A 22,241-nucleotide genomic window follows, 5' to 3' on the forward strand; every position below is an offset into this window, starting at 1 on the left:
CATTCGCGGTATTGACTTAAACCGAGTACAAGCAGTCTGTTGTTGTAAGTTTCGTAATACGTAACTGTGAAAACACCAATCAGAATCGTGGTACATGGCAAAATTCAATGCACAAACTTTGATGATAATTCCCTGATGCAGTAGTTGCTAGAATACACAGGACTAACCGAAATATAAATGTAGTAAATATCACGACAGATTATAGTATTTGTCTGATCGAGCAGTCCATTACATCAGAAACTCGTTAATTCAAAATCTACGGGACATCACAAATAAATTTCGAATTTAGTGTTCAGTTATTCAAAGATAATTCATGCAAATTCAATATATTTCCCTGTAAATCGAAAATTCGCAGCCAATCCTTTAAACTCTGAAATTCTAAGTAAATTTGTAAAAATACGATTTATTTTCTCTTAAATTGAATTTTTGCGGCTGATTTCCGTTGCGGCCGGCCCTTTAAATTCAGATATTCAAAATAAATTCGTTAAAATATGATATATATACATGTAAATCGAGATCTTGAGGCCGATTTCCATCGCAGTCGGTCTTTTAAACACATATATATTCGATACAAATTCATTAAATGTAATATATTTCCACAAAAATTGAAAATTCGCAGCCGATCTTTTAACCGTTTGAGTGCCAAAAAAATTCATACAGTTGCTTGTAAAATGCCACCAAAAAAACATTATTTTTTATGAAACTATATATTTTTTTAAAACCCCATAAATTCTTGGAATTTTCAAGGATTTCGATGATTTTTTCGGTGTTTTATTAAAGAATATTGGTTTAGAATCACGCGGAGGAGGATCCCGAAGTCCAGGCGTTTCGAAAAAATGAGAATTTTACGTACCGACGTACGCGCGAAGCAGAACACGACTGACGCAATCGACGGAAATCGACGATCGGCAATCTTCGTTAAAACACGAATCGACGAAAATCGACGATTGTCACTCAAACAAGTTAAACTCAGATATTCAAAGTAAATTTGTAAAAATACAATATATTTCCACGTGAATTAAAATTTCACAGCCGACCATTTAAATTCTGACATTATAAATAAATTCGTAAAAATACAATATATTTACTCGTAAATCGAAATTTCGCATATTTGGTGTAAATTCGTAAAACTTCGACATATTTCCGGTAAATGAATTTTCTCGGCTATTCAAGTTCGAAAATTAGATATAAATTCGAAAAAATACGACATTCCTATGTAAATCGATTCAGATTTACAAAAAAATAATATTAACGATGATAATGTATAACCACCTAAAAATACACTTTTCGGCATTTTACCACCACAGCTGTCTTTTAGATTCAGATTTACAAAATTTTATGATTTAATAATAAAAATATAATTTTTTCAAAACACATGAACATAATTTTCGTGGGCGGTCAAAAATAAATTTCTAATTACGAATTAACTAATTTCGAAATAAAAACCATTTTGAATGAAAAAAAAAATCTTAGGTAATTTTTTTGGCGAAAATTTCGAATTTCGCATTTCTTCGAATTATATCAGGTTTCGAATTAACGGGGTTCTACTGTACTGAGAGAGTACTGTAATTTGGCATTTTATCTAATGAAGAATGCACAATTTTTCGCCTTGTAATATTTTCAGCTCCTCAGCAAAGAGATATGTTTGTGAGGTCAGACTCCATCCTAACAGATGACGACTACATACCATTTGAACCACAAGCTGCCAGCAACTTTGGACCCATATCTCGTGCTGAGCCACCTCAAAATCTCTACAATCCACAGAACATACCTGTGTGGGTAACAAACAATAATCATTTGCAGCAGCTGCAACAACAACAGGTAAATTCTTATCTGACTTTTACTTAATTATTAATTAGGTTTCCTATATGTGTGCGGGTGACTAGATAAATTGAATGGAAGCTGTGTGACCCAATAACCCCTCGAGCGAATGTTACCCAAATTTGGGTAGCTGTAGGTAAGTAATTTTTATGAATTTATTTTTAACTTCCCAACATATGTTTAGTCACTAGCTTGATTAAGCTTATATCGAATACCAAAAGATGTCACTAATATTCATCTCGTGGGTAAGTATTTTTTATGAATTTATTTTTAACTTCCCAACATATGTTTAGTCACTAGCTAGATTAAGCTTATATTGAATACCAAAAGATGTCACCAATGTTAATCTCATTAAATATTCCATATAATGTTTTGTACAGTGAAGTCTGCATGCAGATGTCATTTTAAATTGTTTTCTGAAAATTGAATATCTATTTTCTGTCTGTGACTATAATACAGGGTTTTCCAATAAGAGGTGTTATTTTGATATTCAATCGTAAAAGATCAATGGTTTCTGTGCTTGTGTGGCACGTAGCGCCGTCTTGTTGAAAGTAAACGTTGTCCAGATCAATACCATTCAATTCCGGCCATAAAAAATCATTAATCATCTCTCGATAGCGCAATCCATTCACCGTAACTGTTGCTCCAGCCTCATTTTCGAAAAAGTAAGGTCCAATGACTCCGCCGGACACTAAACCGCACCAAACAGTCACACGTTGAGGATAAGGAGGCTTTTCAACAATAACTCTTGGGTTTTCCGAGCCCCAGATGCGACAATTTTGCTTGTTGACGAAGCCACCGAGGTGGAAATGGGCCTCGTCACTCAAGATGATTTCCATTAGATTCACTCAAGTGAATCTTAATAATTTCAATGCGTTGTTGAAGCGTGTATCGTTCCATTTTTATTAATGGTCTAGTTTCTACTTGTTAAATGTCAAAAAAATGACAGCTTCAAAAGTAACATCTACCGAAATAGCGGGCTATTCAAAATAACACCTCTTATTGGAAAATCCTGTAGATATATCTAGTAGATCATAGATAACATTCAGAAATAGTAATATTTAAAATAAGGCAATTTCGGTGACTAACATACAGAATTAACATATTTATAAATTTAACTATTAACCGCTTCTGTGCCAAGAGCGAGTTAACTCGCATTCTTGGCCTGCTGTGCACAGCTACACTTCTACCTACTGGCATTTAAAAGGTTAAACCTAAATGTGGGATGAACGGTGAAACGGTGGATTCATTGGCTTCAAACTACAGTAAACAGTTTATATGTTTCCGTATTATATTTGGTTGGTATGATTCTTGGAATGAGCGCAACTGAATCCAAAACCGAATGTCCGGAAAGGAATATGGGTAAATTACAATGCCTCCAAAATGAATATTCTGTATGTATTGTTATATGTAGCATATTATCGTGCCCATCTAAGTGCAAAAATACATAATTTTATTTTCTGAATATTGTTGACAAGTTTAATAAAGTTAACAAAACGGCTATTACGGCATTTACAAGGTAAGTTGATATAAAAATGAGTGAGATTTTGGTATGTTGAAAGCCTTGTGTATTTTGTGTGCTAGAACTGTGTTCCAAAAATTTTTCTCAACCAAAGATCTTCCCACAAATCTGCAGCAAACTGCAATAAAAAATAATATATATATTGAGAGGGCGACAAATTATTAAAACAATTTTTTTTTTTTTTTTTATCAAAATAGTCTTCAAAACATCAAATTAAACTCAAAATAGACAATTTGCGACCCTAATTAATACATAGTTCTTCTCTTATTATTTTTACATAATCATCCATGTGTTGATGATGCTTCCTGCATGTGTTGATGATGATGCATCCTATGCGCTTTGTAGCTGCAAGTCGTCATGCTTTTGAATGTTTCATAGTTTGATCGCCCCCATGGTCGAGGGGTAAGGTTCTCGACCCAATCCGGCGAGTTAAATTCCAGCTTTGCAAGTAAAGTTTATTTGATTTTTTTTTTTTTTTTTTTTATAGTGAATACCTCACAAGAGTCCCAACTGCTCCCGTCTGGAGCCAGTGAGACTATGGCATCCCCAATTGGGTGATGTTGTGAGGCTGAAGGTAAGTGGGGAAGGGAAAGAGGAAGGTGGGGAAGTACCTGGCTATTCAGATCTAGTCACTAAACACGGCTAAAGCCATTTGGAGCAACGTTTCGATTCTGAATGGTGGTCTTACACCAGGGCGATACTGGTAGTATCTTCCACTCTGGAACGTGCCGCAAATATACTATATATTATTTTAATTAATTAATTGTGAAATAACACAAATCAATCAAATAAAATTTATTTGCGCACGCCGGGTTCGAACCCGCGACCTTCGGAATGGCAGTCCAATGCGTTACCACTGGACTATGCCGGCCGTCGGCAAATTAATTTTTGTTATTTCAAAAGTCAGTTTCAATGTATTAGCTGACTTGTCTTGACTTTACACTTGTATGGAAAAAGATTGCACTATGAGTCTTGTAATGCCTTCTGTGGTTGACATTTTAAAACGGTTTTTTGTGAACGTAGCCGTATGGCACATAATTCAAATGAATCTGCACAAAAACAGCGTTATCAAGATAACACTGTTTTTCCGCATAATGGCTCAATTGTAACTAATCAACGCACATGGTGGCAGTTGCCTCTGTACTCTCCGTTCCAGTCCTCTCCGACCAGTTCAATGACCTCTCTCCCCAACAACATGAAGCTGCAGTTAAAGCAGTTGGAGAGGAAACTTCAAACACTCAAAATAGTCAACGATATGCAGGAAAAGGCCATGTTCCCTCCTCCCGACCCCGAGATACTGCTGCAGGAGCTCAGGAATGTCCAGCTTGGCATTCATCAGCGTGAGCAGCAGATAAGACTTGTAAGTGACACATGCCCATTCAACGGCCTATTTTTACGCTCTTACAATCAGTAGGGATAACAATTTAGCCTTGCAAAAGGTGGTCTAAAAGATATTTTGGTTTTAAAGGTAAAGAATTTTAAAAAATCAAGCTTTCGATCTTGGGTGACCTCTGCCAAGGTTGCAATTTTAAAGTAGATTATTTAGAAATATTAGAAATTTTAGGTACCAAAAATAGTAGTTTTTTTTAATAATTCCTCAACGGTTAACTAAAGCAGATAAAATTTCTCATATTTAATATCTTAAAAATTTTTCTGCTTTTATTTTTTCAGGGTACCAAATTTTAAAATATAAAATCTAAATTTCTTTTAGACCTTTTGCAAGGCAAAAACCCCTACTGACTGGACTACACGGAGACAAGTAAAAAACTGAGGATTTTGAGTTAATGATACAATTTCGTTATGAACCGTTGCTCTGCTCTTGTTTTAATAGAGCAATAACTCAAATACTAGTCTAGTTTGGCAAGGAAAGCATATAACATACACAAATAAAAATTAATGGGAATGAGTTGAAATTATAGAGTAAAAAGTAACACATGAAGTGCCTTGTGGGCGTGTTTCGTGATCCAAATATTTGCCTAATCGATCCTTAAATTTCCAATAAAAAAATCTGAAATTACGAAATTCAAATGGGATAGAAATCTACAATTGGATGGGGATATAAGAAAATCACCAGCACGCATGATTTATTTAATTATGAAATTTCTAAAAATCTGTGGTAAATGTTAGTTTATTTATTCACCTGAGCCAGTTGCATTATGATAAAATTTTAGTTTAAAAAAAATTCAAATTCCTGTTTTAAGAATCTGTGATTTTTGAAATGTCTCACTACAGAAATAGGCCATCGCATTGTTCTGTAACTTTGACTAAATACCCATCGTACTGTTTCTTAAACTCGAACGACCGAGTACTGCTCATATTGACGGCTGACCACGTGTGATTGTAATTTTTGGTATATTATAAAAAAATAAATTAATACTTAATGAAATTGCTTACTGTATGTTAATTAGGTAGATCTTTGGGTAGAATATAATCTACATAACACAACCAAATAAATATTCGGCGACTAGAAATACATGTGCAGAAATCAACATGAGATAGAATACCAATAACTGACACCAAAAGACAGTGACCAATCAACGTACAGATCGACTTCGAAGTAAATGCGATACCGTAAGAAAGAGACAGACAGTACTATCATTTTGCATGGTGGGATGGGTATGTTATAAACTTGGAGGAAAAAACAAAATCGGCTTAATGGCTCTAACCCTCACTTTGACTGTGGCGGTCTTTGTATATATAAATTATATCTCAAAAAGCAAAAAGCAAATAAGATAAGTATCTGTCTTTTTCACCATAGTCGTTAAATCATGAATCATGAAAAGTAAATAAGATACATAATTATATCTCAAAAAGCAAATAAGATAAGTATCTGTCTTTTCACCATAGTTGTTAAATCATGAATCATGAAAAGTAAATAAGATACATATCTCAAAAAGCAAATAAGATAAGTATCTGTCTTTTTCACCATAGTTGTTGAATCATGAATCATGAAAAGTATAAAAGTAAATAAGATACATAATTATATCTCAAAAAGCAAATAAGATAAGTATCTGTCTTTTTCACCATAGTTGTTAAATCATGAATCATGAAAAGTAAATAAGATACATAATTATATCTCAAAAAGCAAATAAGATAAGTATCTGTCTTTTTCACCATAGTTGTTAAATCATGAATCATGAAAACTAAATAAGATACATAATTATATCTCAAAAAGCAAATAAGATAAGTATCTGTCTTTTTCACCATAGTCGTTAAATCATGAATCATGAAAAGTAAATAAGAATGTAATTGTCTTTTTCACCATGGTTGTTAAATCATGAATCATGAAAAGTAAATAAGGTACGTATTTATCTTTTTCACCATAGTCATTAAATCATGAATCATGAAAAGTAAATGAGATACGTATCTGTCTTTTTCACCAGTCATTAAATCATGAATCATGAAAAGTAAAAAAAAAAAATCAAATGATTACAATGAACTTTAAGCAAAATATCGTCACATTACACGGGCAGCCGTCAAAATGACGTCGACGGTCTTTCTAGTGTTAACTGAGGGAAATAAAGCGCCCTTGAGGTGATTTTGCACAAAAACGGCGCTATACAAGTCATCCAATTATTATTATTATTATTATTATAAAATGTCATATAACTCCCAGCTGACATAAGCTTTCTCGAAACCTTCGTATTCATACAGATGAATAATCACCACAGATATAATAATATCTATGGTTTCGATTCTGGACATGATCAAGGACCATCATTTCTAGTATTTGATTGATTTTTCAATGTTATATCTTCTTCTTTCTACCTCTATATCACATTCTGACCCTTTCCTCATCCTTCTGCTGTTCATGTTTTTATCTTCTTGAAGTGCCCGATGCCCGAAGGAAAAGCGAAAGAAGAATTGGTGTATTTAAAAATAAATGTTAAAAATAATATGTTTTATACTAATACGCATATCCTTTTAACCAAGCCACACTAGTAAAGCTCTTAGTTATGGGCGAATTACTGCCTGAAACACATGCGCGTGAAGGTACCTTACATTGGCAGCACCCGCACGTTCAATCCTCACCGGTTCCGTTTCTAAAAACATATTTATTAATGTGTATTTACAATTGGGAATTCCTCCTAGTTATATACATATACATATACTGTATATCCTGTACTAAATAATTTAAAATGTTATGTATTTTCAGCAATGTAGTTACTCAATACAACATTTTTAATAATATCAAAGTATATATCTATTGTAAAGGTCCCATTAATGATAGAAGAATTACCGTCACTCATCAATATATACGTTCCTTTCGAATGCTCCATGATGACGTGCATAAGAGCTCTGTCTGGGAATACTGTAGTTTATGTAAAACTATGGTTTATATATCACATAAACTATAATGTTTATACCATAACACGTGTTACATTTATACCATAACAACTCCTCTTTTGTCATTCCATTACATAGTTTATATCATCCTTCCCAAGGTTTTTTTTCCATGTATTTCTGACTTTCACCCTTAAAGGGTGTTCTAGGCCATCATTTCAAATTATGGAGAGAGGGAAGGTGAATTTATACATTAATGTAGTTTAAATTGGCAAATTTCAAAAGTATATGGAAGATTGGAGTCAAATTCAGACATTGAAGAGATGAGATGTTGAATGGAGGGATGGCAATCTGATATTATTAATACTCCAGCGTCTGGACGGTGTAGGCCCTCTGATTGGTCAAATTTAAATTGTCTGTTTCGGTTAAATTCCGCTAACTTGAAAATTAAGACACGATTTCATACTAAAATAGGATCGCCTCATAATAATACGAGATTTCTTCAAAAGCAACGTTTCTGCTCCTATAATTTTTGGATAATATCGAAGAAAATATGTTTTAGAAAGTTCATAATCCATTGGATTAATTACATTACAATGAAAATTATCCACAGTTACGTGATTATGCTTGACGTTTATAAAAAAAATCACCCGTTCCTTCAATGGCCGATACGCACGGCTATAGATGGCCGACAGAGAGCGCACCTCTGGCGGTTTAAAAACGAACCAAATGAATGGCGCGAATATTTAAATATGCAGCTCACAATATTTGACTACTTACGATTAACAAGCGTTTACTAAGAAGATTTCTTCTGGAAGCTTATCACTTTGTAATGGCATTTTTCATTATTATTTATATTTTTTTGTTTATTAATTATAACTGATTTTATATTGACATATTTTCTAATTTCTAAAATTTCATAAATATTTATTTGCGGTGCTTTATATCCTGAGTGAAGTATTTTAAGACCTGATTTTTTTTATCGAAAGTGTGATCATTATTCAAAAGATGATTTGCAAACTCAGATTCACTATTTCAAAGACCGTTTGAAGAGAATATGTTTAATTTTTTTATTTAGTATTTCAACTATCAATTTATTAGAATAACCGTTATTAAATGCTATTTGTCTTATGAATATATTGTTTTATGGTTATATGCTATTTGTTTTTTTCAGGTCTTAAAATACTTCACTATAAATAATTTTGAAATTTTTGAAATGAGGAAACATGTTAATATAAAAGCAGATATAATTAACAAGAATTTTTTTATAAACTCTCTTTTAAATATTTTCCCACTCAACTGGTCTTTCCCGTCTAACGATATTGTAATTCCTAATTATTATAAACCCAGCATACTGTTACCCCTCCCCCCTCCTTCCACTTCTTCTTTCCCAATTGCAATCTATATTTAATTTTTGACTTCGGTGTATACACAATAAAATGTAAACATTATATCTTTTCATTTATTGGACAATTTGCATAGCGCCGCTTTTGTGAGATATCACCTCAGGGGCGCTATATTGTAATAATCTACCTTTATATATAAATTTTTACTCTCCTGATGATGTTGTATATATAATCTAACTTTAAACTTTATTAGATACAGTAACAGTTGTAGGTAAAGAATTACCACCAGTTGGAGTAAAATTAACACCTTTTAATTAAACCGACTGCTAATCTCATCGCACAATTCCCCTCCTTTTATTCATAAACACTGGTACAATTAATAAATATGTAATAATCTATTATTTAAGTGAACTTTGTTATAAATATCTTTAATGGTGACAAACTAAACGATATTGATTCAACTTATAGACATTGACGGTTGTAACACATATTTAAGCACTGCAAGTCTCCTATGAGCTAATTATATTAGGTACCTAAGATAACAGTTAATATCAGTTGTAGACATGTAGTCAATAATAGTGTTTCATTTGAAATAATCCATAACAAATACGTAAAATTTCATTTATTCAAACAACTGTCATTCTTATTATGCGTAAATTTAGCATGTTATTATTAATTATCTCCTTCCTGTTCCGTGTTTTAACAATATATATACTCACCCTCTCTATGTGAATGTCCTAATATCTATCTATTAAATGTAACTGTTGTTAATATCACTTAAAATGGGCGAAGCCCAACTAAGTGCCGCCCGCAGGGCCTAGCAGAAAAAAACCCGCGGAGCGGGTTTTTAACTGCTAGTTTTAGATTATTACTCTTATAGAGAGGGATAACTGAAAAATATGTGATTTCAAGTTCCCACTTCTAGACCACAGAATGTAATACAAAGTGAACAAATTCTCAAATATAAATATTGATTCGTAATATTGTTTCCAATTTTAGGAGGACAACTATACCCGAGAAGTGCCGCAAGCTACTGTGTCCCCTGTGCCCGAGGAAGTAAGTCCACCACTTTCTAGGGCCCCTCCAAAGACCAATGATGTTGAGGTAAGTTTATTTTGATTCGTATTTTATTAAAGTTTTTGTGACTCACAAGGAGAAACATAACAATGTTCTTGGTGAAATTCCATGGTTGTGTTTGTACTCTTAGTGTGTAGTATCTTATTATCTGGTGGGAGGAGAGGGAGGGAGGGAGGATATCAAACCAGCGTTTTACACTAACAATAGTATAGGTAAATTTTTGATGAACGTTAAAGACAAAGAACATCGGTTAAATCACTCAGGTATTTACTCACTGCAATGTAGTGACTGTCCCGCGTTTTACATAGGCAAAACAGCGCGTAATATCAAAACGCGAGTCAAAGAACACCTAAGATGCTTAAACAGTAATGGATTCTCCGAATTTGCAAATCACCTCATAGCAACCAACCATACGTTCGACAAAAATACTGGCGTCAGCCTATTACATAAAAACGGAATAGGTCTTAGGTTGGATAACTTAGAAGCGTTAGAGTTAAGGAAAGCCATAAACGTCAATAGCAAAGTCATCAACAACCAAATAAACCTAAATAAAAGCCCTATACTCAGATTGTTCCCTATTGACAAAGAACACTCGCCTCCCAATCTCCCACTTATCCCTACCTCTTCCACTGTAGCTCAGACTGTCCACCTACCGTGATATCTACACATGTTAATTTAATATTTAGATTTTTAGTATTATACTGCCCTGATGAGGCTACGGTTGTAGCGAAACCCGGTCGGCATTAAGTATTTACCCATAAGTGATGTTTACAAAGTTACTGTTTAATTTTAAATTATAATGTCACATCACAAAGTAACCGCTTCATATGAAGAAATACTATTAAAGTATTTGTGGGCCCTGTAAGTTTTAAAGAAAGATTACAATATGTGTTTGATTATCAACAATGCGTTCATCTATTTTACAGGAGGATACATACGAGGTAGGCATAGCCAAAGATATACGAGAGTTGGAGCTCAAATGGGAGTACGAACTTCAAGAAGTAGAAAAGCGTTGGTCGAATGAGGACGAAGCGCAGAAGTGATTCAAACAAGTTTTTATTTTACAAAACTGTAAGGTACATTGTACGTATAAATGAGAAATTCAGTTTGTTTTAATTTAATTACCATGCTTAATTGATTCCCCTTATGATAAAAATATATTATGGATCTAATATATTTGTGTAACTATATTTTTATAACTTTTGGAAGAGCATGGTTATAAACCATAATATTTTTACAGATAAATAATATGTGCAATACAAAATGTGTAATATTCTTAATTTGCACCATATGTTTTCAATCATAGTAGAAATAATAAAGCATTTTAAGGATCCATTAACTTCCAATGTGTTTTGTGATCAGTCACCACTTTTGGGTAGTTGAATTTCATAAACCATTTTTTTTTTCAACTAATTTAAATATTGGTTTTTTCTTTAGATTTTACATCCTGAATTATTTTGACCAAAATTAGTATAATTATAATACAGATACAGTGGGTGATTTCTTTATTTTAATTTATAAAACATTAACAAAAAAACTAAATGGTTCTTACAGAGTTGAGGCGAAAAATCAGCATTTAACATTTTCCATTTTCCTATTTTAACTTGCTGCTCAAAATTAAAAAAAGTTACAAATTGCTCAATTTTTTCCCCAAATGTTTGAATTTTTAAATATTCCCAGTTTTAAGTGTTGATTGATTAATCTTACCTGTTACTTTCTCAAATAGTTTTCTGATTTTGAGTTCTGGAAAGATTACTTTGATTACCTTAGTATATGTCAAAAGTTTAAAGACATTAACAATTTATTTGTTTCACTGATACAATTTATTTTTCCATTAATCTTCTGCTTCCATTCATTTAACTAGGTTTAAAATTTGTATTTGGTGTAACTTAGAATATTTATTTATTATTTGACATTCTATTTATTAAACATATTGACTTATTTTTGTTTATGAGTTCTTCGTTGATTCCATAAGTTGACAATCATATAATTATTATTATTGATTATCTCAAAAATATGTATTTGTTCACCACTATACTATTGTTATGTCTTATTTCTGCCCGTAACTTATCAGTGATTGATTGAAAAGTAACATTACCTCTAAACTTAATCAGTGAACAATTTAAAAGTAAGTATACCTCCAAAAGTAGCGTATTAAATGTAATGTCAATGAGCTATTAAATAAAAATAACTTTACCTCTAAAATAAGCTTAATTTGCAAGTAAGCAATAATAAAAAAACAGGTAATTTTACCGCTAAAGTAAGTATATTACATAATGTCAGAGAGCAATTTTAAATTTTTTCCTCAAATAGTTTTATCATTTAATGATGTCAAAAATAAATTCATTAGCAAGTGAAAATTTATTGCTGAACCTTTGATGATTCATGGTTGTGTTTGAGTTGGCTAATTATAACATAACCCACTCGAGTACTCACGTCAATAACTGGAACATGAGTTGAGTGATTGGCGTTTGAGTTGGAAATTACTACATCTGAATTTTAATACGGAGACATATAAACGGATTATAGTGTTATACAGCCAATGAATTCACCTATATATAACCGTTTATCCTATTCTTTTTTTTTGGATGTATAAAAAAATTATTGAAAAATCGTAAATGCGCAAATTCTTCAAGTCAAAAATGGCATATAATGGCGTGCAATCACTCTAGACGTTTTGAAAACTCTGCATAAAATGCCGAAAATCACTCGAGTGGCTATAATGAATTGGTTGAATTGTAAAGAAGTTGTTTTATTTTCATAGTTCACCCTCACTAAATTAAACTACTACAAGAGTCCAAAGGCTGCAATTTTTTATGTTGTGATATTAATTGTCATATTTATTGTTACATATTAAAAGAGAAGTTATTTTAGTGTTACTTAAAATCCTGAACACAGTCACTGTCTAGTCCTGCAGATAACTTTTTCTGCATAGCAAAATTACATGGAGACTGTTTATGGGGGGGAAAATCTTACCCCAGCTTACGAAAATAATATTATCTAATTGTCAAATATCCATTGTATTTTTTTTTTTTTAACTTTTTTTTTTGGTTAGCGTAAACATGACCGAGTCACGGGTTTTTTCAATCAACTGCGAATGCGTTGAAGGGGAGGCATGCCCCTGAAAGTTACAACGTTGAAAAGACGAAAAGTGGCCGATAGCAAAAAGGACCTTTCCAAAACAAGAGACATTTGAATCAGGAATAGTCCAAGTACACTTGTGGCATTGCATTGCTCTGTGGATGTCGTCAAATGAATCCTAAACTTTATTTCTACATGTTTAAGTATAACAATAATTTATTAAAACGCATTTGAGAAAAGTGTTTTTATTGTTGTACATATATATTGAAAAGTAACCTTATATTCAATGAACACCGCACTCGTAAAGTATATCTTAAAACGATTAATAAAAATTAGTGGAGCAAGATTTTTTTGTAATTTATCCTTTTGCATATAAAGTCGAAGGATTTGATAAAATTACTTAATTATCATTTTGCTAAGCGGATATTTTTATTTATTTTTTTAATGCATTCTCTATAAAATATTTTCTAGTTAATTAATAATATTTTTTCTGAGCCAAGAATAAAATAAACACATTTATGGGCTTCAGGAATATTTACCTAGTAGTAATTTATATTTTTTACTTTGCTTTGAAAAACATTGACGCTGATGTAATTAAATTTGTAAACTGCCCGTTTTATTGTAAATGGTGTACATACATATGTCTGATGAAAACTATACCCAAATAACTTGGACTTTATTCAAAATATAAAATTTATGTAATATTAGGCAGTGTGTATGTACCTATATTCAAACTATTATCCTGAACTGATATATTGGTAACTTTAAAAAGTTAATCTTTCAGTTAAAATCCATTGTCCATGCTAGCAGTAATGATATATGAACTAGTTAAACCTTCAGTTAGAATCCATCGTCCTTGCTGGCAGTAATGATACATGAACTAGTTAAACCTTCAGTTAGATTAATTAGATTCAATTAATTTAATTATCTAATTAAATTAATTAATTTATTTAGATTCCATTGTCCTTGCTGGTAGTAATGATACATGAACTAGTTAAACCTTCAGTCAGAATCCATTGTCCTTGCTGGCAGTAATGATACATGAACTAGTTAAACCTTCAGTCAGAATCCATTGTCCTTGCTGGCAGTAATGATGCATAAACAAGCTAAACCTTCAGTTAGAATCCATTGTCCAACGAACAACTTGCTTTTTAATATCATAATTTACATTCAGTGAGCTCAAATTATTCATAGGTTTTAATTATTTATTTAATTTATCTATTTGATTTGATTTTTTATTTATTCAACTGCATAATATCTAATTTCTATTAGCTTTTTATAAAAATGGCTACTTTCATACATATATTAGGGTGTCCACTGACTTGGAAAATTGGGAATTATCAGCAATTTTAGCATTGCTAAACATCTGCTAAACTGGGAATTATCAGTGAAATGTCAGGGATTTATAAATATTTTTGGTTTGTCAGGATTTTATTATTTTCTGAAATTTTATTTTATTTATTATAATTTTTTCAATTTACACAGACATATTTTCATGCACGGACAACAATAAATTTCTAGTTGGACATTATCGAAACAAACATTTTTTGGCAAAGATTTCATTTTTCACATTTGATATTAAAATTTTAACAGAAATTTTTAGTCAACTACATTTGCTGCACACTATTGCAAATATTAATCAAAATTAAAAACCATTGCCTATCTTATAATATGTAATTTATAAAATTAAAAAAAAAACTCTTTTTAAAAAAAAATACTATGTTATTAATATAAAATTTGAATAATAATATCAGTGAAATCCTGATATAAATAAAGTATATCAGTGAAAAATTTGAAAACAGCTTTGGAAGACCTAGAATTATCAGGAATATTGAAATCCGTTTTTTGTGGCCACTCTGTATATGTGTAATTCTCATGCCAAATGAAACATAATATCTACAGTTTTTATAACTTTTCTTTCAGTCTTTTAGCTCTGTTCTAATTTTAATTCTGTTGAAAACTTTTCCAGAATCCACTTTACTGCCAGAAAATAAAATAATGTCATTTTGAAATAAATAATATATGTGTTGAGTTTTTTTAGATAATTAGGAATAATTTTTTTATGCCACAGAATTATTACGCAAATTGTTTCTGACAACATAAAATTTTAACCCAATGGGTTTAGCGGATACTACTTTTAAAAATATTTAGTTAAATTTGTTTTATAATAATTATTAATTTATCAAACAACACATGTGAAAAATAACTAGAATAATTTGTATACTGGATGAATCCACTCCATTGTACAGTTTTGTATTTTTTATTAGTATTAAACACATTGTTTTGAAATTAGTGAAATTTCAGATTCAAACTATTATTTAACTATACAGGTGTAAAAGGATACTACTCGACAGACTTTAACCGGCGATTTGAGTTTATGTTAAGTGAAAAACGTAAATATCATTGTGGTCTCGTGTAACATTTTTTTTATCAATTAAAAATAACAAAAACACTTCTGTTCTAGTAGATGGGTGGTCATTGCATGGGTTGTCCTAATTTCACAGCTAATGGCGACATTTCAAAGAAAAAATGAATTTTTAATTTAGACATGTCACCGGAGAGCAAAATGTTACATTTTGCATTCCAAATCAGCTCAGCAACAGTTGGTAAAAGTTTGACAGGTTTTGTCCTGTTACATTCAAATTAACCATTGGATGGTATAATTTTTTTGAAATTATTAACATCGGATTTCGGATTGAACAACATTTTTTTTTAAACAACACTAATATTTAAGTGACATCCAGTTTTTCAGTTTATGAACCATGTTTCTGTTAGATCCCGGGCATAATTATACATAGTTTCTCAATAACATGTATTCCAATATTTAGCTGTATTGTTAACATCTAGCAGTGAGGCTTTGTTATTGATTTTCTCGGGAACTGTCCTATTTATATTACAATGTAATTACAAGTTCATATTACTAAGGTAAGATAAAAAAAACTGTTTAATATTATTGTTTCCGAATGTAAAACTATGGACATATTATGAATGTGTATGAGTGGTTGATTTGTAAAATGTTTTCTTCCTTAATTATTTAAGTTTTAGTGGTTTTGTTGACATATTTGGTAATATAGTATAGCTATCGTATATTGATTACCAGTGCTCCCTGAAGCTGTACAGATCATTAAGAATTTGCATCTGTCAATATGGTTTTGATGCTATTGTACTAATAATAACAATAACTGCGTGTCAAGTTGGGTGCTCCCCAGACGGGATGCAGTTAACACCTGCGATAACAGGTATGCTGCTCATAAGCAAACCTAAATATTTGATACTCTAATAAGCTCAAATATAAAACATCTGACAAGCGGTCTCCATAGTCAGTGTCTTTTTATCCTTTTGTATTCTACAATTGACATGTTGTTGTAATCATTTTTCAGTATATAGGCTGGAGCCTTGTTAAAATGTGATTTTTAGTTTTTCCCATAACACTTTATATTTTGCATTATCGTCCTTACTAATAACGTGTTTTAACCTTTCAGGCCTCAGCCATATTTTGTCAGACGGTCGGAGAATTCCTGCTAAGCTATAAAATCCAATTAAAAGTAATATTTCTGAACATATTCGAAAACTTAAAACCGTTTTTGAAATGTGATGATATATGCTCTCATATTTTATTATTAAATATAAACATATTTTTTGAAATATTAAAATTTTGAATGTTCACATAAAAATAAAATGGCTCACTTTAGGTTATTTGTTACTAAAATTACTTAAAACGAAAAATGTACAAAAACACATTTATTTTATTAGAAAAATGTATTTTTTGTATTTCATTGGCATTCACTATGTAACAATTTCTAGACATTTTTTGTTTTTAATGAGTTTTTATTATTCACAATGTACATTTGTTACGTATAATTTTTTTATAAAATTAGCGACCGGTTTCGACACGTCCGTGTCATTAACTAGCTATTTTAAAACTAAATTTTTAAGTGCAGAAATATGGGGTTTTATTTAGTTTGGTTCTTTGGTGGGAGGGATTTGAGGGAGGGGGAGGGGGTTGAGAGGGAAACGGAGGGAGGAGTCAACATAACGGGGAACATTGTCAATAGAGGTGATTTGCAAGGTGCTATTATTTTATTTACTATATTAATGCTTGAATTAATTTTTTTGTTGATTTCTAATGTTTCTAATGCGCACAAATTAAAATATTTATTAATGTTAGAAAGTTGGGAATGGGAAATCCCGCTTCTCCATTGTTTGCTGAAATATTTATGGATTCCTTTGAAAACAAACTTTTCGAATGTGGACTTTCCCTTTTAGCTAATGTATTTGTTTGGTATAGATATGTTGATGACATTTTTGTAATTTGGACAGGTAGCAACAGACAATTAGACAATTTTCTCACTTTTATTAATAACACTCACCAAAATATAAAATTTACACTGGAACATAACGATAATAACAATTTAAATTTTTTAGACTTAAACATCAGCTTAGATAATAATAAGTGTGTTTTTAACATCTATAGAAAACCTACACACACTGACTGTGTTATACCTTCTACTTCAATTCATCCTTTGTCCCATAAACTCGCCTCCTTCAACTCAATGATACATCGAGCCATTAATGTCCCTTTAAATATGGAGAATTTCAATAATGAAATTAACATTATAAAACAAATAGCTCTAAACAACGGATATAAACCTGACATAATTAATCGTTTAGTTAATAAGAAACAAACCAAAATATTTTCTAAAAAGTACATTTATAGTGGAGATAATAACACTCAATCTAGTAAAAATCTAATATATAAAAAACTTCTTTATACAGGCGACTTATCCTTAAAAATATCCCACATTCTAACATTAATAAATATTTTAATTTGTGCGCATTAGAAACATTAGAAATCAACAAAAAAATTAATTCAAGCATTAATATAGTAAATAAAATAATAGCACCTTGCAAATCACCTCTATTGACAATGTTCCCCGTTATGTTGACTCCTCCCTCCGTTTCCCTCTCAACCCCCTCCCCCTCCCTCAAATCCCTCTCACCAAAGAACCAAACTAAATAAAACCCCATATTTCTGCACTTAAAAATTTAGTTTTAAAATAGCTAGTTAATGACACGGACGTGTCGAAACCGGTTGCTAATTTTATAAAAAAATTATACGTAACAAATGTACATTGTGAATAATAAAAACTCATTAAAAAAAAAAAAAAAAAAAAATGTATTACAAACATTACCGTCACCTCGCTTTTTGTCGTTTCATAAAAAAATATTTAGGAAAAAAATCACAGATTCAAGTTTTTTTTTTCAAATTTTGGTTATAAAGGTGTACATTTTAATTCTTCTGTGGTAAACTTCTAGATTTGAATATAAAGCGTGGTGTTTTCTCTTTCTAACACCATTAAGGAACACCATATGAGTTCTTCCCAAAAGCGAACAAATTAACCTGAAGACAGTGATTGTTTACCAGTTGTGAAAAATAAAACACATTTATTAGTAAGGTCCTAAGGCAATAAACCTGTTGCATATCTAAGTTGCCGGTCAACTTCTTCATCTGAAAGTTTGTTTTTCTACATTAGGTCAGTGATATTATGTTACCATATAATGACCTCGCACATTAAAAATGTGCCTCAATTTATTAATTGTAATTCCCTTGATCTGCAAAGGCTCCGCCCTATAATTTTTTTTCGTTAATTTTTGCTCTTTATTCTTAACAATTAATTTGGCACACTCTAATAATGAATTGTTGTTAACTTTGTTGACATTTATTTGGTTTAACACTGGAAATATGTTACTTGGTACTGATAGAAATATTTCTAGCTTAAGTTTAATTAATTCATTTTCAGGATAATGGTTTTCACATTATAAATATTGAAGTGTTTTAAAGAGTCGCTATTGTGATTGATATATTATATAAATATATTTATCATGCTGTGTATGAATCTAATTGATCAATATTGGAGCTCAGAACGATACGAAACGTATAAAATGTCCGATGTACATAAGAGCTTATGCACATGAAATATTAAGGTTTTATTTATTTAGAGAATTTAGTTCATTTTAACCTTAACAATTCAAATCGGGTTTTTAAATATATAGATCTTTGAAACAGTTAAATTGTTTGTCCGCCTACAAATTCTGGTCTGGAACAGCACGATAAGCTGGATAGATGTATGTATTTGTGGGCCGGCTATGTCATGTCATGTATGCACGTATTGTCATGCACATATTGTCATACACACAGCATGTCATGTACGTATTGTACCGAGTTCTGACCTCTTATATTGATAGTGAGTAGTTGGCGGGGAAAGTTACATTTTCGTTAGTAGAAGGTGTGTTTTCTTTTTGCCCACCAATTGCTCCCTCCTTGCATTTGTTTAAGAATGCGCTCATGATATTTTGTGTTACTCGTGGACGTGAACAGGCGACTCGGGCCTTATATTCATTTTGGCTTAACATCCAACAGTCACTGTGGGTTCTGTACAAGAAATTTATCGTTCATTCTATTTGTTGCGAATTTAGTAATACATAATATATTAAATTATTTTTACTACTCAAAACTATTATCCATTTTATTTAAGCACCACGTCCATTGCTTGCATACTGACATTACACATTTTAAATTATAAAATATTTAAAAAAAAACACTAATGCATGATGTTGGCAAATTATCCAGAACATAATATAATTTTTTAGTTTTCAGTTTAACCACTTATTTTTAGATATTTTATCGTAAATCTCACTTAAAATAAAAAATGACTTAAAGTGTCTTTGAAATTGATTAAAATGAAAGTCGTAAACTGGTTGTTTATTTCGTACATATATTTCGATATTGTGCCATTTAACCTGCACTGTAACATTTACAATGGAAGTGGTTCTTAAATAAACAAATTAGATGAAAACGTAATATTTTTTACACATTTTTATATGATAAAAATATGAAAAGCCGTACACGTGCTTATTATTATTTTGATGTTTAAATTAAGAATTAACTTTTTCAATGCTTTGCACCCTTATTTGAAACTATAAATCATGTCATGGTCTAGTAAGAAGCAGCAGTGATCGATATTACGATGCTGGTTCTGCCGCACTTGTGATGAAATGAAGTATTAATTCAGACAAATTTTTGATGGATGTACTTATCACATATTTTTGTAACCACGTCATATTATTTTCACGCATCATATTTTTTGCTGTTTTATTATTTGGTGAAATTAGCTAATGGTAAAAAGCTTAGTGCCAGTTTATTTTCATGGTCATGTTGTGGAGGATGATGACTTTATTAATGAATAATAATTCTGTATTACTGCTAGTGCGAGACTGTAACAATTTTTAATGAAAATAAAGGGATTTTTGAGTTCAACCTATTTTATTTTATGATTACTGTATTTATTTATTTATATATAAAATTAATGCCTTTTTGCTTTTACATATGATACTTATAATATAAGAAACATGAGTAAATAACAATGGAAATTGAGGTACTTTATAAGTAATTGAATATTTATTATTTATTTATTTATTATTATTACACGCCCTAATGGGCTTTTACACACCACAAAGTTTAATAGTAGAGTATCACAGTTATTATAGATTCTACAAAATTAAAACAATAAAGGAAACATAATACAACGAAAAAAGAAAAAATATTAAATGTTACAACAAAAGCATATAATAAAATAAGATACATTAGTAAAAATGATAAGAAGTCTCACATAAATAGATATTCAAAATAAAAATATATATATTGCGGAAATTATAAATGTCTATTTGTGTCTCGATCTATAAAAGAATTGAAATAAACAATATTTATATTGATTATTTTTAAGATGAAATATATCTCCCAGATCAGAGTATTTATTTCCGAGACTGTGAAGTCTTGGAATTGGGGAATTTTGATAAGACAGTGTCCTTGTGTTGTAAAAATAAAAGGGTAGTAAATTTCGGCAAGATCTTTTGGGTATGTGGATGCTGATTAATTGGAGTAACTCAGGACAGTCAATTTTGTAATGAAGTATTTTATGTAGTACTATTAAATCTGTGTTTATTCTTCTTTCAGAAAGTTTTAATAAGGACAATTTATCTAGTAAGTAGTTATAATCAATGTTTTCTACAGGAATATGCAATTTATAGTTTATATACTTCAAGAACTTATGTTGAATCTTTTCAATATAATCGGAATGAATATTGTAAAAGGGAGACCATAATGTAGAGTTATACTCTAGTTGGCATCTAACAAGGGTTTTGTACAACATGATAAATGTGCCTAAATTATTGAAGTCTTTTGAAATTCTCAAAACAAATCCAAGAGTCTTAAGAGCCTTATTGATAATGTTATTAATATGATACACAAAAGTTAGTTTGCTATCGAACAATATACCTAGGTCAATAATTTCACTGACGCAATTTAAGTTTTTATCATTTAATGTATATTGAAAAAATATTGGATTATTTATTCTGTAAAAATTAATGAACTGACATTTCTTTATGTTCAATGCAAGTTTGTTGATAGAGCACCATTCAAAAAGATTTCTCAAATTAGTTTGTAATATAATGCAATCATTTATGTTATTAATCTCTTTATAAAGTTTCAAATCATCAGCAAAAAGTAATACTTTTATGTTAGTAAATATATCAACAATGTCATTTATGAATATAATAAACAAAATGGGCCCTAAATGAGAGCCTTGTGGCACTCCACTTGTGGCTATAAATGTGTATGAATTTGTGCCATTTATTTTCACACTAAGACTTCTATTGGACAAATAACTAATAAACCAATTTAATAAACTACCATAAACTCCAAGTGTGGCTAATTTATTAATTAATATTTTGTGACACACCTTATCAAATTAATATTTTGTGACACACCTTATCAAATATTGGAAAGAAAAAAATATGTATAAACTTATGTTTAAAAAAAATAAAAAATAAATAAATATATACATATATAGGTTTATAATACGGCACTTTGTACCTCTTAGCGTCTGCAAATAACCGGAACTATTGGATCATTTCGACTTACTAGATCATTGAGCACTTACTCGATCATCGACAAATTGAGATTTATATACCATTTTAATCGTCTCGGCGAGACGAGATCAGTGGCATTTTCAACTCAATTTGATGTGACAAGTACGATTTTCGTGAGCATT

At 30.8% G+C, this 22,241-nt stretch overlaps 1 protein-coding gene across 1 annotated transcript in view; it reads left to right on the forward strand.

Annotated features, from left to right (window-relative positions):
• Positions 1-16,982, forward strand: part of roq (RING finger and CCCH-type zinc finger domain-containing protein roquin) — a 40,912-nt gene extending 23,930 nt beyond the window's left edge. The window contains exons 13-16 of the mRNA XM_089646205.1: positions 1,625-1,821; positions 4,476-4,703; positions 9,973-10,077; positions 10,977-16,982. Coding sequence (XP_089502331.1) covers positions 1,625-1,821; positions 4,476-4,703; positions 9,973-10,077; positions 10,977-11,093 — 647 coding nt within the window. The 3' untranslated portion in view covers positions 11,094-16,982. The remainder of the gene's footprint in view (positions 1-1,624; positions 1,822-4,475; positions 4,704-9,972; positions 10,078-10,976) is intronic.
• The last annotated feature ends 5,259 nt before the right edge of the window (positions 16,983-22,241 follow it).

The sequence above is a fragment of the Hesperophylax consimilis genome, chromosome 23 (assembly GCF_061612785.1).
Source record: "Hesperophylax consimilis isolate HC1 chromosome 23, BYU_Hcon_1.0, whole genome shotgun sequence".
NCBI classification, from domain to species: domain Eukaryota; kingdom Metazoa; phylum Arthropoda; class Insecta; order Trichoptera; family Limnephilidae; genus Hesperophylax; species Hesperophylax consimilis.